Here is a 17,684-nt window from a genome sequence, read left to right as displayed (position 1 = left end):
ACTTTAGAAAGTAGTATGTTGGTCCTCAAAAGACTCCACACAGAGCTCCCCTACTACACTGCAATCCCACTTTTGGGCATTTACCCAAATGATCACAAGTAAGACCACACTAAAGCTACCAGCACACCTATATTGATTGCAGCATTATTTATCGTAGCTAAGATAGGGAACCAACCCAGATCCTCCTCAGTAGATCAAGAAAATGTGGTATATATACACAATGGAATTCTATGCCTCCATCAGAAAGAATTACATGGCCCAATTTGATAGGAAATTGAAAGACTTGGAAAAATTATAATAAGTGAAGTAAGCCAGGCCCAAAGAAACATAGGTCCCATGGTTTGCCTTATTTGCCATAATCTGTGTATGTCTAAGTCAAGCAGGAAATGTCAGATAAATTGATGTTAGGGAAATGAACCCCAAGATAAGGACTCAAATGTTTTTTTTTCTTTCATGAAATTGTTTCTAACATATTTATAAGATGATTTCTTTGTTGTTTGTATGTCCCTCCCCCATGATATAACCCCGGATTTCACTGTATTTGATGTTGGCATAATTTGTGGAGGGGAAGGGAAAAGACAAATTGTTTAAATAGGGATATAGGTGGACCCATTGCATCAATGAGATATACATGTCATTATGGTGAAAAACGAACTTTACAACTTTGGTGGGGGGGAACGGGTGAGGGATGCTGGGGGGTGTAAGAAGGTAAAAGAAGGGGAAACAAAGGAAGAGGCAACACAGCTTGATAATAAATGTACTCATTATCTTGCCCAGGTTAATTGCAACCCTTCTGTATGGTATTTTCACAATAAAAAATACATTTCTGATTACCATTAAGTAATAAAATTTGTTATCAAAAATTTGATTTATTTGTGAATTTAGTCTCTTCCTATCATTTTCTTCTAACACCTGAAATGACATGAATTCAGACATTTTTATATCCTTGGAGACCTTCCACCCTCACCTGTGGAAATCTGTAGAGTCCCAGCAATGTCCCAATCTGGTCAGATGTTACTCCTGAGGGTCCTGTAAGTATTGCTATAGAACTACTTCCTCTCACGCAGGAATAGTTTGGAATCTTATACTTCCCAAAAAGACAAATGAAGGGATTCTTAAACATTGTCCAAGCATTGAAGTGAACATCATAGACGTCAAATCCCAGAGTCAGGTTATGTAAAAGATTAGGGTTTTTGTTGATCTCCTCAATAGCAAAAGCCAAGGCCAAAACATACTGATAGTTCTTGAAGATAAACCTGCATGGTGATCAAAGAAATTTTGAAGAAGTATTTCATGTCTTAAAACTTCCAATATATTAAATGCTTGCTTCTTTATCTAGGAATAAGTTGAAATATTACCCCAATTAGAATGGAACATAAATGTCTCTTATGCTTACATATAGAATTCAGATACTTATTTAAGTCAAGGGAGAGCTTGTTTTCCTCCTTACCACATGCACCACAGCAAGGCTGTTGTCTGTTGGATTAAGTTTTCATGAGGCAGCAAATGTTGTGTTTCTTTACATTAGCGCCACTAGCTACACCTGTATGGAAAACAATTCTCCTGTTTTCAGTCACTCAGTTTATGTTTTGTGATTATACGGCAGGTCAGGTTAACTAAGGAATGTTTAATTTAAGAACAGTATTCAGAAGCAAAGGGTTATTTATGAATGATAATATAGCAAAGTCTATTCACAGACATAACATATGGAATAATTATTACTGATAACAACCAGGAAAAGAGCAGACCTACAATGGGAGAGATTTTTATTTTTCTTTATGTAACAAAACAAAAGGGATGCATCCAATTTCAAGGAATTCATTTTGGAGAGAGAAAGCCTTTACTTGAGGGTTGAGGAAAGAATTGTAGGAAAGCTTTGTATAGAATTTCCAGTTCCAAGACCTCCATGGTAAATGCACTGATCACTATTCTCTTCCCAACATATTTAGATAGAGACTCTCTAAAGTAGCAAAGTAAAGAGTATCAAAGTACTATTACTTCTTTCTTTCTGCCAGGCCTGTCTATGTGTGCCAAAGTATGTGTGAATGTGTGTGTTTGTGTGTGTGTGTTTATCTTCATGTTTGTAGGGTCAATATTCTAAATAAATTAATATAATGAAATCAACTGGTATTGTTTAAATGGAAACAATGAAGGCATGTTGGTAATGCTAATGAAAGGACCAACTTGTTCATTATATGCTGTAGGTATATGTGAAGTGACCATGAAAGCCTATCATATTCTGAAATGTTATAAATAGAAGAAAATAGTGAGCTTGAGAAAAATCTAATTGCACATACACGTATGGAGGAATAAAATGCAGGAATGAAGATGTGCTAAGAAGCTTTTGCAAAAGTTGAAGAGAGTATTTTTAATAAAGCAAAAACAAATGTAGAGATACCTACAAAGTAAAAGGCCTAAAGATGAAAGCATAATCAATTTTTCATAAGTCTTGGGGCTGAAATCTGGGCCTGGGAGCTGTCCTCAGCTCAAGGCAAGCACGCTTTCACTTCAGCCACAGCACCACTTCTGGCTTTTTCTGCTTATGTGATGCTGAGGAATTGAACCCAGGACCTCATGTGTGTGAGGCAAGCACGCTACCAATGAGGTACTTTCCAACCAAGGATAACCAAATTATTGAACATAACATCTACAGTAGGCTGTCTAAGCATGAAACACTCACAAGTTAACTATATATACAGGATGATTTTCTAAACTAGAACAGAAATGGGACCCATATGGTATATGTGTGCACCCATTTCCTATCAGCTAACTCCTCAGGAGAGTCCAAATAAATCAAGAGAGCATGGCAAGAGATCTTCATAATTCTGAAGGTAAAAAAAATCTAAATTATCCAGTGAGTTTATTGCACCTAGCAAAGCTAGCTATAGAAATGTAGGAAGGATAAAGATGTTCACAGAGAAGCACAGTTAAGAGAATTTATTTACACTAATCTCTTCCTACACGAAATACTAAAGTGCAAACAAAAGGTCAATGCAGGAAAAGATTGAAAACCTACAAAGGACTCTGTATGAGCGTGATAGGGAGAGAGAGGAGGCAAAGAAAAGGTCAACGCAGGAAAAGATAGAAAACCTACAAAGGATTCTGTATGAGCGTGAGAGGGAGAGAGAGGAGGCAATCCAAAGGTATATACAGGAATATCATGAGCATGAGGAAGCTACTCAAAAACTGATACAGGATTTGCATGAGCAGCTTAAGAATACTCAAAGAGAAAGGCAGGAATGGCGTGAACAGGCTGACAACACTCAAAGAGAACTACAGGAATGGCATGAATGGGAGGAAGCTAATCAGAGAGTAATACAGGAATTGAGAGAGCAGGATGAGAATACACAAAGATCACTAAAGGCATTCATGGGATCCATTAACAAAGAACTGAAGGAAGTCAGGGAGACCACAAAGGGAATGCTGAATGGAACCCAACAGAAAGGAAGGGAGTCCAAGGAAACCATAACTAATAAATTAAGTGATTTGAGAATAAACACTGAACACCAAATTAAGGAAGTAAAGAAGTTCATACAAGATCTAAACAAAGCTTCAACAAAGAATTTGAAGCCATCAAAGCTGACCAATTAGAAGGAAAAGAAATAAAAAACAAAGTAGAAAGTCTTGACAGCAGGTTAGACCATGCAGAAGATCGAATCTCGGGGATTGAAGACAGCCTAGATATTATAGAGAAAGAACATACAACCATCCAAGACAAGTCCAAGAAACATGATAGATCTATCCAACACTTGTAAGACACCATCATAAGGCCTAATCTAAGGATAATGGGTGTAGAGGAGCACCTAGAAACAGAAGTTAATGGTCTAGGAAATTTGTTTAACAGGATCCTAACAGAACTAGGCCTATTCAGATACAAGAAGCTTTTAGAATTCCAAATAGACCAGACCAATTAGGACATTCCACCATCACATTATAATCCACACAGTATCAACTCAGACAAAGGAAAAGATCCTTAAAGCTGTGAAGGAGAAAAGATTAATCACCTATAAAGGGAAACCAATTAGAATCACCTCAGATTTCTCTGCAGAGACAATCAAAGCAAGAAGAGCCTGGAATGATGTATGCCATGCCCTAAAAACAAACAACTATCAACCAAGAATAGTGTACCCAGAAAAACTCTCCTTCATAACTGAAGACCAAATAAAAACCTTTCAAAGAAAAGAAATATTGAAACAATACATCTCCACCAAACCAGCCCTACAAAAGATTCTTAAAGAGGTCCTACACATACAAAACAAACAAGACCACAATAAAGGCCAAGAAACTGCACCCAAACTGAGAATCCAAGAACCATAGGAAGAACCCCGTTTTTGCAGCCCCCAAGAAGGTGGATAACATGGCAGGAACTCCCAAATAACTCTCAGACCTTTCTATCAACATTAACGGATGTAACTCTCCAATTAAGCAACAAAGACTGTCTAGTTGGATTAAAAAACAAGATCCTTCTATCTGCTGCCTTCAGGAGTCACATCTTGCCCGTAAAAACAAATACATTTTCAATGTGAAAGGCTGTAGCAAAATTTATCAAGATAAAGAAGGTCGCTACATACTAATTAAGGGATCTATCCTTCAGGAGGATATTACAATTCTGAAAGAAACACTACTTTCCCTCAAATCCCATATAGATCCAAAGAAATTAATTGTTGGGGATTTTAACACACCACTCTCCCCACTAGATAGATCAACTCGGCAAAAACTCAACAGAGAAACCACAGATCTAAACAGCTGCATAGATCAACTAGATTTAACAGACATCTACCGAATATTTCACCCAGCAGCATCAGAATACATGTTTTTCTGAGCAGCACATGGAACATTTTCTAAAATAGACCACATTTTAGGCCACAAAGCAAACCTGTCCAAATTCAAAAACATTGAAGTTATACCTTGCATTCTCTCTGACAACAAGGGAATAAAATTAGAATTCACCACCAAAAGCCGCCAAAGAAAGTTTGGTACCACATAGAGACTGAACAACACACTGTTGAATCACAAGTGGGTCATGGAAGAGATTAGAAAGGAAATTCAAATGTTCATGCTATTCAACAAAAATGAGCACACAAATTACCAGCTCCTCTGGGACACAGCAAAGGCAGTACTCAGAGGCAAGTTTATAGCTCTGAGCTCCTACATCAACAAACTGTAGAGATCTGAAACCAAGAATTTAATGACACATCCAAACCTCCTTGAAAAAGAGCAGCAAGATAAACCCCAATCCAGTAGATGGAAAGAAATAATTAAAATTAAATCAGAATTAAATGAATTAGAAACCAAAAAAAAACATAGAAAGAATCAACAAAACAAAGAGTTGGTTCTTCGAAAAAATTAACAAAAATGACATATCCTTAGGAAATCCTCTCAGAAAAAGAAGAGAATACACCCAAATAAATAAACTCAGAGATTAGAATGGAAATATCACCATGGAAACAACCAAGATTCAGAACATTATAAGGGAATACTTCTCAAAACTTTATGCTAATAAGTTTGAGAACTTGACAGAAATGGACCTTTTCCCCGCAAATATTGACATGCCAAAACTAAACCAAGATGAGTTAAAACAGCTTAACAGGCACAAATCAAGCATTGAAATAGAAACAGCAATAAGAGACCTCCCATCTAAGAAAATCCCAGGACCAGATGCTTTTACAGTGTAATACTACAAGGACTTCAAAGCAGAGCTCACACCAATACTCCTCCAAATCTTCAATAAAATTGAAAGAGAAAGTTCACTACCGAAAACTTTCTATGAAGACATCATCAACCTCATCCCAAAAATGCAGGGACTCATCAAAGAAAGAGAACTATAGACCATTTCTTTGATGAACATTGATGCAAAATTTCTCAACAAAATTTTCGCCAATTGACTACAATAATCCATCAAAAATCATACACCCCGATCAAACAGGATTCACTTCAGGGATGCAAATCTGGTTCAATATATGCAAAGCAATTAATATAATTCATCACATCAACAGGAGCAAAGATAAGAACCACGTGGTTATCTCAATAGATGCAAAAAAAGCATTTGACCAGATCCAACACCCCTTTATGATGAAGGTCTTGGAAAAATTATTAAGCCAAAGAACATTCCTCAATACAATAAAGGCTGTATATGACAAACCTACAGCCAGCATTATACTTAATGGTGAAAAACTAAAGACATTTCCTCTTAACTCAGGAACAAGACAAGGATGCTCACTCTCTCCACTTCTATTCAATCTAGTATTAGAATGCCTTGCTACAGCAATAAGACAAGATGCAGACATAAAGGTGATCCAAATAGGGAAAGAAGAAATAAAAGCCTCGTTCTTTACAGATGACATGATCTTGTATTTAAGGAATCCCATAGACTCCACTCTGAAATTACTCAAGCTGATTCAAAACTTTGGCCAATTAGCAGGGTATAAAATTAACCCCCCAAAATCAATGGCTTTTCTGTATGCCAACAATGAGAAAAGTGTGACTGAAATTACGAAAGCCCCTCCATTTGTTATAGTCCCTCAAAAAATAAAATACTTAGGAATTAACTTAACCAAAGAAGTGAAGAACCTCTATGATGAAAACTTTAAAACCTTGAAAAAGGAAATCAACACAGAACTTAAAAAATGGCAAAACCTCCCATGCTCCTGAATTGGAAAGATTAACATCGTGAAAATGGCAATACTTCCCAAGGCTATCTACCAATTCAGTGTGATACCTATCAAAATTACAACCTCATTCTTCAAGGAAATAGAAGAGGCAATCCAAAAATTCATATGGAACAATAAAAGACCCCCGAATAGCAAAAACGCTCCTCAACAGATAAAACACTGCTGCAGGAATATCAATACCAAATTTCAAACTCAACGATAAAGCCATAGTAATCAAAACAGCTTGGTACTGGCATAAGAACAGACCTCAGGACCAATGGAATAGAATTGAAAACCCAGAAATGAACCTACAGACCTATAGGCAACAAATCTTTTTTATGGGAGCTAAAATAATAGAATGGAAGAAAGACAGCCTCTTCAGTAAATGGTGCTGGCAATATTGGTTAAATACTTGTAGAAAACTAAAGCTAGATCCTTATATATATCACCCTGCACCAGAAACAACTACAAATGGATAAAAGACATCGTAGTCAAAGCACACACTCTGAAAACATTACAGGATGGAATAAGAGAAACCTTATGTCTCCTTGGCTCAGGCCGAAATTTTCTTAATAGAGCCCCAGAAACACAACATATCAAAGAAAGGTTGGACAAATAGGATTGCATGAAGCTGCAGAGCTTCTGCATGGCAAAGGACATACCTAGCAAGATCAATAGAAGCCCACGGATTGGGAGAAGATCTTCACTAGCCATACAACGGAGAAGGGTCTCATATCTAAAATATACTTCGAACTCAAAAAATTAAATCCTCCAACAATAAATCCTCAAAGAAACAACTGCCCAATAAATAAGTGTGCTAAAGACTTAAAGAGAAACTTCTCTGAAGAAGAAAGAAGGATGGCCGATAGACACATGAAGAAATGTTCAACATCCCTAGCCATAAAAGAAATGCAAATCAAAACAACATTGAGATACAACCTCACCCCAGTTAGAATGACAAAAATCAAGAACTCTAACAACAACAGATGCTGGAGCGGATGTGGACAGAAGGGAACCTTACTTCATTGTTGGTGGGAATGTAAACTTGTTCAACCACTTTGGAAAGCAGTATGGAGGTTCCTCAAAAGACTTCACATAGAGCTCCCCTATGACCCAGCAATCCCACTTTTGGGCATTTACCCAAATGTTTAGAAACAAGACCACACTACAGCTACCAGCACAATTATGTTCATTGTAGCATTATTTACCATATTTAAGGTTTGGAACCAACCCAGATGCCCCTCAGTAGATGAATGGATCAAGAAAATGTGGTATACATACACAATAAAATTCTATGCCTCCATCACAAAGAATGACATTGCTCCATTTTTTAGGAAATGGAAAAGCTTGGAAAAAATTATATTAAGTGAAGTAAGCCAAGCCCAAAGAAACATAGGTCCCATGGTTTCCCTTATTTGAAATATCTAGTATATGTATGAGTCAAACGGAAAAGATCAGATAATGTGATGTTAGGAAAATGAACCCTTAGATATGTATTTAAATGTTTTTTTCTTTCATGCATTTGTTTCTAATGAATTTATAAGATTACTTCTTTGTTGCCTTGTATGTCCCTCCCCCACAGTATAACCCTTGCTTTCACTATATTTGATGTCGGTATAATTTGTGGAGGAGATGGGGAAAAACAAGTCGTTTAAGGCAACAGGTTGACCTGTTGAAACAATGAAAAGTACAAGCTGTCATGTCGAAAACGAACTTTACAGCTTTGGTGCAGCGGGGGGGGGGGGGTAGAATTGGGTGAGGGGTGGATGGGAAGGTTGGGAAGGGATGTGATGATGTGTAAACAAAGGAGGAGGCTGCAGTGCTTGATAAGAAATATACTCATTATCTTGCCCATGTAATTGTAACCCCTCTGTACAGTATGTTCACAAAAAAATAAAAAATATAAAAGCATTATTATTAGGGAGTTGCACAAAGAGGTTACCATTTCATAAGTCAGGTAATAAGTAAAGTGCTTCTTGGACAATGTCACCCCTTCCTTTGCTTTCCCCCACATACACCCTCCCATCCCTGCCCACAAGTTGCATAGTTCATTTTTTACTTAATGTATATTGAATACAATGACATATACCACATTTTCTTGATCCATTCATCTACTAAGGGGTATCTGGGTTGTTTCCATATCTTAGCTATGGTAAATAATGCTGCAATAAGCATTAGGATGGTCTTGTTTGTGGTCATTTGTGAAATTGCCCAAAAGTGGGATTGCTGGGTCATAGGGGAGCTCTATGTGGAGTCTTTTGAGGAACTTCCATACAACTTTTCACAGTGGTTGAAGAAGTTTACACTACCACCAACAATGCATTAAGATTCCCCTCCAGTATCTGTTGTTATTAGAGTTCTTGATTATAGCCATTCTAACTGAATTCTATACCTCCATCAAAAAGAATGACATTGCCCCATTTGTTAGGAAATGAAAAGATTTGGAAAAAAATATATTAAGAGAAATAAGCCAGGCCCAAAGAAACATATATCCCATTGTTTGCCTTATTTGCAATAACTAGTATATGTCTGAGACAAGCAGAAAAGGTCACAAAAGTTGATGTTAGGGAAATGAACCCCAAGATAAGTATTTAAATGTTTTCTCTTCCATGCAATTGTTTCTAACATATTTATAAGATGAGTTCTTTGTTGCTTTGTATGTCCCTCCCCCACGGTATATCCCCTACTTTCACTTTATTTGATGTTGGCATAATTTGTGGAGGGGAAGGGAAAAAACAAATTGTTTAAATAGGGATACAGGTGGACTCATTGCAACAATGAGATGTACAAGTTGTTATGTCAAAAAACTAACTTTACAACTTAGGGGGGGGTTATTGGTTGGTGTGGGGCGGGAGATGGGAAGGGATGGAAAGGGGAAACAAAGAGGAGGCAACAATGTTTGATAAGAAATGTACTCATTATTTTTCCCATGTAGTTGTAAGTCCTGTATATAGTATTTTCACAATTAAGAATAAAAAAGAAATATGAAAGTAAGTTTTTCAGACCACAAAACAGAACCATTAAAGAACAAGAAAAATATACATGAATGTATAAACTCCGTCCTGTCAACACAATTAAAGTTGAGTAGAGCAAAATGAGTCACAGAAAATAAACTTATGGTAACTAAGCAATTCATTGATGAGACTTCAGCAGTTGTTTGAAGAGAAAGATAAGAAAAGAAATTTGATGGTTTCTGGGATTCATTGTGAAAGAACACCTAAATTATCAACTTCTTTGGTGCATAACCAAGGCAGATCTCAGAAGATGGTTCATGTTTGTAAATGCTTTCATCAACAAATTAGAAAAATCTCAAATCAATACCTGAATGATGCACGTCAAAGCAGACATGACACTTCCAAGAATATGGTGGCATCATCACATGTAAACTCCTTAGATATATCTAACAAAACAGCTATTTAGATTCCCTTCATCCACTTTATTCATGAGAGCCAAAATAATAAAACATTAAAGAGAAAGGCACTCATTCAAGTACATAAGAAATTTCACAACAGAATCACAAGAACAGAATACAACAAGATAGCATTGAGACCACTGCTGAGTGGCTGCAACCTTTGCCTGTAGCCTGCTCAGGCAGCTCAGGGAGACCCAGAAGGACATGAAGTGCCACCCATCAAACTTAAACAGAGAACCATGTGACACTGATAAAATCACACAGCAAAACACTAACCCTAGAAACACAAGGATAAAAAGAAGGTCAGATTTGCAAATCAGCATGCAGACCCTCATGGAGTGGCTGCTGCTATTGCCACACAACACAAAGAAGCAGAGAGACACCACATTACAAGGGTAGGGGGAAACAGAAAGAGGAGATTGATAATGCGACATCCAGACACAGAGACCTCTCAATAAGATTCATGCTGCCCAGCTCAAAACTGGCTTCAGAATCTATTTGTGCCTCCTTAGGGATTGCTTCCTTGGAGGAAGTGTTCCAGGTAGTCACCTACATTGCCCATAAAAATGAATGCAATTGAAATGGCAACAAAGCCTCCAATTCAGGAAAAGCCCAGGACCAGATGCATTCATAGAAGGAGTCTTTAAGTCTTCAAATAGGAACTAACTCCCATTCTCCTCAAACTCTTCAATGAAACAGAAAGGGAAAGTTCACTACCAAAATTTTGCTATGAAACCAACATAACACTCATTCCCAAACCAGATAGGAACCCATCAATAAAAGAGAACTATAGACCCATTTCTCCGAAAGACGATGATGTAAAACGTCTCACCAAAATTCGGGCCAACCAATTTCAATAAGTAATAAAAAATAATCCTATACCTTATGTTCAAACTGAATTCATTCCAGGATTGCTAACCTGGTTTCATATACACAAGTCAATTAATATAATGCAACACAGCAACAGAAGCAAAGATAAGAAGCACATGATCTTTCAATATATTCAGAAAAAATGATTTGACAAGATTCAACACCACTTCCTGATAAAATATCTAGAGAAGCTATGAATCCATGGAAAGTTCCTCAACATAATAAAGGCTATCTGTGACAAACCTAAAGCTATCATTATACTTCATGGAAAAATTTAAAGCCATTCCCTCTAAATTCAGAAGAACACAAGGATGCCTTCTATCTCCATTTCTATTTAACATAATGCTGAAATACCTGGAAAGAGAAATAAGGTAAGAGAAACACATAAATGGGATCCAAATAAGGAAGACGAAGTAAAGGAATCCCTCTTGGTGAGCAATGTGATTCTGTACTTACAGAATAATATAGAATTCCTCACCCCAATCTACTTGAGTTGATTCAAACTGTGGCAAAGGAACAAGCTATGAAATATAATAACAAAAATCCATATCATTCAACTGTCCCAAAAATGAGAAGAATAATACTGAAATCAAGAAAGAAACACAATTTGTAATAGCCTCACAAAATACTTAGGAATTAACCAAAGATGGGAAGGATCTATATTGTGAAAAAAATAAATTATTATAAAGACATTGAAGCTGGCATTCCACACTCCTGGTTTGGAAAAATTAACATCATAATGATGGCAATTCTGCCCAGAGCAATATACAAATTCACTACAATACCAATAAAAATATCTGTAACTTTCTTCTAAGACATAGAGAAATCAATCAAAATATTCATATGAAATAATAAAGATCGTGAAGAGCAGAAAAAATCCTTAGCAGGAGGAACAGAGCTGGAGGAATATCAATACCAAAGTTGAAGCATTATTACAAAGCCATAATAATAAAAACATCTTGGTACTGGCAAACAATAGGCCTGAAACCCAATCAAACACAACAGAAGACACAGAAACAATCCCACAAGCATATAGCCACTTAATATTAGATAAGAGACCCAAAAAGACAGATTTCAAGAAAGATAGCCACTTACACAACAGTGCTGGCAAAACTGGCTGTCTACATGCAGAAAACAGAGGTTTTATACCCATATATCACATTGTACCAGAATCAACTCTAAATGGATCACATAGCTTAATGTAAGGTCAGACACTGTGAAAATATGAATAGAAGTTCTAGAGAAATACCTAAGCCTTCTAGCCACAGGGAAAAACATTCTAAACAAAGATATATAATCACAACAAATCAAAGAAAAACTGGATAAATGGAACTGTATTGAACTGAATAGATTCTGAGTAGAAAGGGACATAGCTAGGAAGATATATGAACAGACCATAGAATGGTAGAATATCTTGACTAGCTATACAACAGATAAAGAGGTCATATCTAGCATATACCTAGAGGTAAAATTTAGCAGGACAGAAGGAAACTCTCAAACTCAACAACCCAATCAGCAAAAGGGCTAAAGGACATAGAGAGACTTCTCAGGAGGAATATAATGTTCAATAGATACATGAATAGTGTGTTCAACACCTCAGGAAACATTACATTTGTTTTTCATTTGTTTCTGCTGTGGTTTATTCCCAATGGTCACAGTTTCTGATTTATATACCCTTTTTCTTCTACATAAGTTTATCTGATTTGTCAACGGAAGGGGAATCAAAGAAACAGAGGACAGAGTGAACCATTGCAACAGTGATACTCACTAGACACTATGTTGGAAATAGAACTTTCTTCTTGGGAGGGGGAAATTTGGGGGAGGGAAAGTGGGGAAACCAAGGAGAGGGTATCACTGTTTAAAAAGAAATGTACTCATTACTGTACCTGTAACCCATCTTTGCATCATCTTTCCCATAAAATAAAATATTTAAAAGAAGAAACGCAATTCAAAATAACATTAGGATTCTAACTAGTCTAGTTACAATGGCTATTATCAGGAAAACACACAAACAAAAGTTGGCTGGGATGTGGACCAAAGGGAACCCAATTACACTTTTTGTGAGAGTTTTATTTTTTCAACGACTCTGGAAAGCAATATGGAGATTCCTTAAAAGACTAACTATAGAACTTCCCTATCATTTCCACTTGTTGGCATTTATCTGATGGATCACAAACCAGGCCACTCTAAGCCCCACAAAAAAAAACATGTTAAGGCAGCATTGCTTACCAAAGCCATGATATGGAATCATCCCTGATATCTCTCAGTAGATGAATGAAGCATGGTACGTTTATGTACACACAAACACACACACATACACAATGGTAATATACTTATCTGTCAGAAAGAATGATACTTTAACTTGCTTAAGTAAAAGAAAACATTGGAAAAATTATATTAAGCAAAGTAAGAAATATAGGTTGCATTGTTTCCCTAATTCATGGTAACTAGAATGTCCCTATAAATCTATAAGTAAGCAAACTAAAATCAATAAACATTATTATACATATTTATGCCTGGGATATGATAATTTATATAGGACCCTAGACATTAATATATGGAGGCAAAAGGAGGCTATGCATAAGAGTGGTGGAAAAAAGTTCAAAGTATATGTAAACATGACTATATAAAATAATATTCTATGAAATAAACTCCAAAAATATGAAACAGAAGCTATTTTTTAAATTTCAATTGTTTCTGTTTTGTTCTGTTTACCTTTTGTTTGATAGTTTGTATTTTAGAGAGTAAGGGATAACACATAAAATATGGAACAAGGATGAACTAAAGCAACAGTGATATTCACTAGACACTGTGGTAAATGAACTGGATATGTTGTGGATGGGAATGGTAGGGTAAGACAGGGAGAAACTGATGAAAGAACAGATGTGATTCAAAAGGAATTGTACTCATTACTCATGTATGTGTAACCCCTCTGCATATCTATTCTACAATAAAAATAATATATGATAAATATATTTAAAACCCATAAATAAAATAAACAGGCCCTTCACAAGCAATTAAAATGTGGGATGGGGTTAAGTTGGAAGTGGTGGGTGAGAATGTTAAAAGGAGGGATATTGATCAAGAAGCACTCTATAGGTCAGAGGTTTTGTAGAATGGCAACAACTTTGTACAACTACATAAAGAAAATCATAGTTAAAAATGCATTAAGTTTTGTGGTAAGAGTGACTATATCAGTGAGATAAGCATGTCCTGACATTGTGATTATACAATGAGGATGCACTAATATTACCACCACAATCACATGTATTGCAGACTTATTTACTATAGCCAAGATATGGAAGCAGCCCAGATGTCCCTCAATGCACAAGTGGAACAAGAAAATGTAGTCTATATATACAATGGAATTCTTCTCAACCAATACAACGAATGGCATTAAACCATTCACAAAGAAATGGAAAGACTTGGAGAGGACTATGATAAGTCAAGTAAACCAGGCACAGAGAACCATAAATTGTATGATGTCATATATTGGTAGGAACTAGAACATGTCTGGGTGGCACCCAAGCATTTATAATTGAATTAACTGAGCTATAATTGAATCTATGGAAAACACAAATAGTAAAATTTTTAGAAAGATAGAGTCAAAGTCCAAGACATGAATACTTGGAATAACTGTGCAAGTATATGTATATATAAAGTGTACATTCATTATTAATATCTAAAAATTAATATATAATCCAAAATTAAGAAAAGGATGTTTTCAGGCACCATGACCAATACAAAAAATAAATGGAAAGGAGGGAGTGTGGTTGGAGGTAAGGTTGCGAATTTTAAACAGGGTGACATTGTTCAAGGGACACTATATTCATAAACTGATCTGTTGAATGGCAACACTTTGTACTACGACCAAAAGAAAATAAAATTTTAGAAATGTGTAAAACTTACTGCTGAGAGTGATTATACAAGTGAGTGGAGAAGGTTCTAACAATGTAAACGTGATAGACAAATATTACACATAATTTTTAGGAAGTGAAAAAATTAGTAATATATCTAGCAATTTCCATAGAACAATGTAAATTTAAATATTCAAGTTACAAAGGATGAGAGGATACAATGTAGTTGCATTTTCATTTGTTTGACTTTAATATATTATCTTAAATAAGTTTTATATTTTTATTGTTAAGATACTGTATAGAGGTGTTAAAGTTACATGAGTAAGGTAAAGATTACATTTCCTACTGAGAATTAAAATATTTTTTATTTTAATTTTATTGCAAGGTTATGTACAGAGGGGGTACAGTTTCATAAGTAAGGTAGTGAGTATATTTCTTGTCTAACTTGTTACCCCTTCTCATGTTAAAATGTTAAATGAAAAAGTTTCATTAAATTTAAATGAAAAGGTTTCATTTCAACATGTCTCTACATTAACTTATGAATTAGATCATAGTCCTGTACTACTTGTGTGTGTATATTTTCTTTTTTTTTCTCCTTATCATTACAGGTAGTTGTCATCATTCCAAAACAGATTGTTTTAATCTATTTAAAGTTCCACAAGTACCACAAAATCTGTAGCAGACAAATAAATCTCATAATCTAAAAGTCCAAAAGTCACTGCTGATGAACTCAAGAAACAATGAAGTCTCTAAAAACAAGGAATCATAGAAGATTCAGTAAACCTAGAGAAGAATTTACATAATGGAAACAGTGTGACATGATCTGTCAATGACTGGGAATTGAAATGCAGTAAATTCTACCAGTAAGAGTTAGAATGGCTGAATGAATAAAACCTCCAGTCCAAACAAAAGGTTTATTCCAAGAAATTCAATTCACTTTCAATGAATGGCCTTCAGTAAGAGCAAGAAAATAATGTAAGCCAGACTCAGAGAAACAGAAGTTCCATGGTTTCTCTGAGTGTATTAGCTAGAATGTAACTATAAATCTACAAGTAAATGAAAATGGGTAAAAAAAGAAAACAACAACAGAAACCTTGCATGTCATAAATTATACAGGTCTCTAGGCATTCCCCACAGTGAGAACAAGGGGAATGTACTAAAAGAGAAATACACAGATGTAATACCTATGTGCATGTGATCATAAAAAATATTGTTTGTCAAAAAAGAACTCCAGGAAATGGGAATCAGAAAGATCTTTATGACTGTTTTTGTGGGCATGGATTCACAGAAATGGTAGAAAAAAGGGTGAACAAATACAGCAGTGGTACTCATTAGATGCTATGTTGAAAATAAGCTATAGAGCTGGAGGGTGAGGAGGGGAGAGAAAAATAGGGACAGAACGGGTGACATTGTTCAAAAATAAATGTTCTCTTCATCTTACCTATGTAAGTGTAACCTCTCTGTACATCATCTTTATAATAACAATAAACAATACATCAAACAGAAAAAAGAGTGGAAGAAGTCCATGCAAATGAAAAGGAAAAAAATGCAGAAGTATCATTATCATATCACATCAAACAGATTTTAATCAAAACAACCAAATGTACAAAGTTTGTAATGCAATGATGAAGCAATAAGATCAACCAGATAACATAACAATTGTAAAATTATACAACTCATGATTAAAGCACTTAACTCTATATAAGCAGACTTTGAGCTAATCCTCCATACAATAATAGCTGAAGATTTCCTAGAGAGAAACTTAGACCAAGTAAACAGGGGGGTATCAAAATTAACTTTCACCCTTGCTTAGATGAGCCTCACATCCACCTACAGAAGGTTTCACCCAATGTCTGAATAATCCATCTCTCATCAACATATTGAGCATTCTCCAGAAGAGATGGGATACAACACAAAACAGCCAGATTTTAAAAGTATGGAAAGTAAATTGAACTCACCTATGAACCACACTGTGGTAATGCTAGAAATTAACAAGGAAACACAGAAAGAAAATATGCGCATAACATAGAAATGAAATGATTTGTTTCTCGCAGTTAATTCAATAAAAAGCATTCAATATAATTAAATAATTAATACAGGTTAAATGATAGTTTTTCAAAGTATATGTCTAGAAGTGTACTGAACTTTGGAAGAATATCAGCATCTATACATATAAAGAAAGCAATGAAATGAAACTGTAACAACCTTTATTGAAATCAGGAATAGAAATGGTATACTGGAGAACCTATGTGGCATCTCAAGGAGCTAAAAAAAAACACCAAAATTTAGTAGAAGGAATGAAATAATGAAAATGAAAAAGAACTAGAGACTAAAAACCATACATAGGAGACTGGAAACAATCAATATAGCCAAAAGGAGGTACTACAAGAACAACAGGGTGATAAAACTGAAAAAAAAGCAACAAAATTCACATATCAAAATACACTTCCAATTGTTCTGGATGCCAGAATCAGTATAGTGAAAGTACTTATACTAGTGCAAAACCATGTAAAGAAGATTCAATGCAGTCTATATCAAAATTGCTGAGGAAGAACAAATGCAATAGTGATGTACACAGACAATGTTGGAACTGATCTGTACAGCTTGCTGGGGGGTTTGGGGAAAGGGGAAAATAGGAAAAATTTGAGGAAAGGGGCAACAAAGTTGACAATAAATGTACTCATCGCATTACTTATGTAACTAAAACCTCTATGTACATCACCTTGAGAATAATATATAAATAAAAAAATATAAATATTCTGAGACTAGTCATATTAAATGAGAATTTCTTTATTTCCTTCACAGAAATAAAAAAGGCAAAACAAACTGTTATGAAAAGGAAAAGGAACCCGCAATTAGTCTGGGCTATCTTAATACAAAAAAATCCAATCAAGG

General features: G+C 35.5%; 1 protein-coding gene across 1 annotated transcript in view; it reads right to left on the bottom strand.

Moving 5' to 3' along the window:
- LOC138813685 (vomeronasal type-2 receptor 116-like) overlaps positions 1-17,684 on the bottom strand; it is a 35,787-nt gene that overhangs the window by 13,023 nt on the left and 5,080 nt on the right. The window contains exons 3-4 of the mRNA XM_070002072.1: positions 11,176-11,286; positions 968-1,256 (exon numbers count right to left, since the gene is read on the bottom strand). Coding sequence (XP_069858173.1) covers positions 968-1,256; positions 11,176-11,286 — 400 coding nt within the window. The remainder of the gene's footprint in view (positions 1-967; positions 1,257-11,175; positions 11,287-17,684) is intronic.

Source organism: Dipodomys merriami, unplaced genomic scaffold (genome assembly GCF_024711535.1).
Source record: "Dipodomys merriami isolate MVZ:Mamm:240054 unplaced genomic scaffold, mDipMer1.0.p SCAF_6, whole genome shotgun sequence".
NCBI classification, from domain to species: domain Eukaryota; kingdom Metazoa; phylum Chordata; class Mammalia; order Rodentia; family Heteromyidae; genus Dipodomys; species Dipodomys merriami.
The sequence above is the reverse complement of the archived record's forward strand: the minus strand, read 5'-3'. Positions and strand labels throughout refer to the sequence as shown.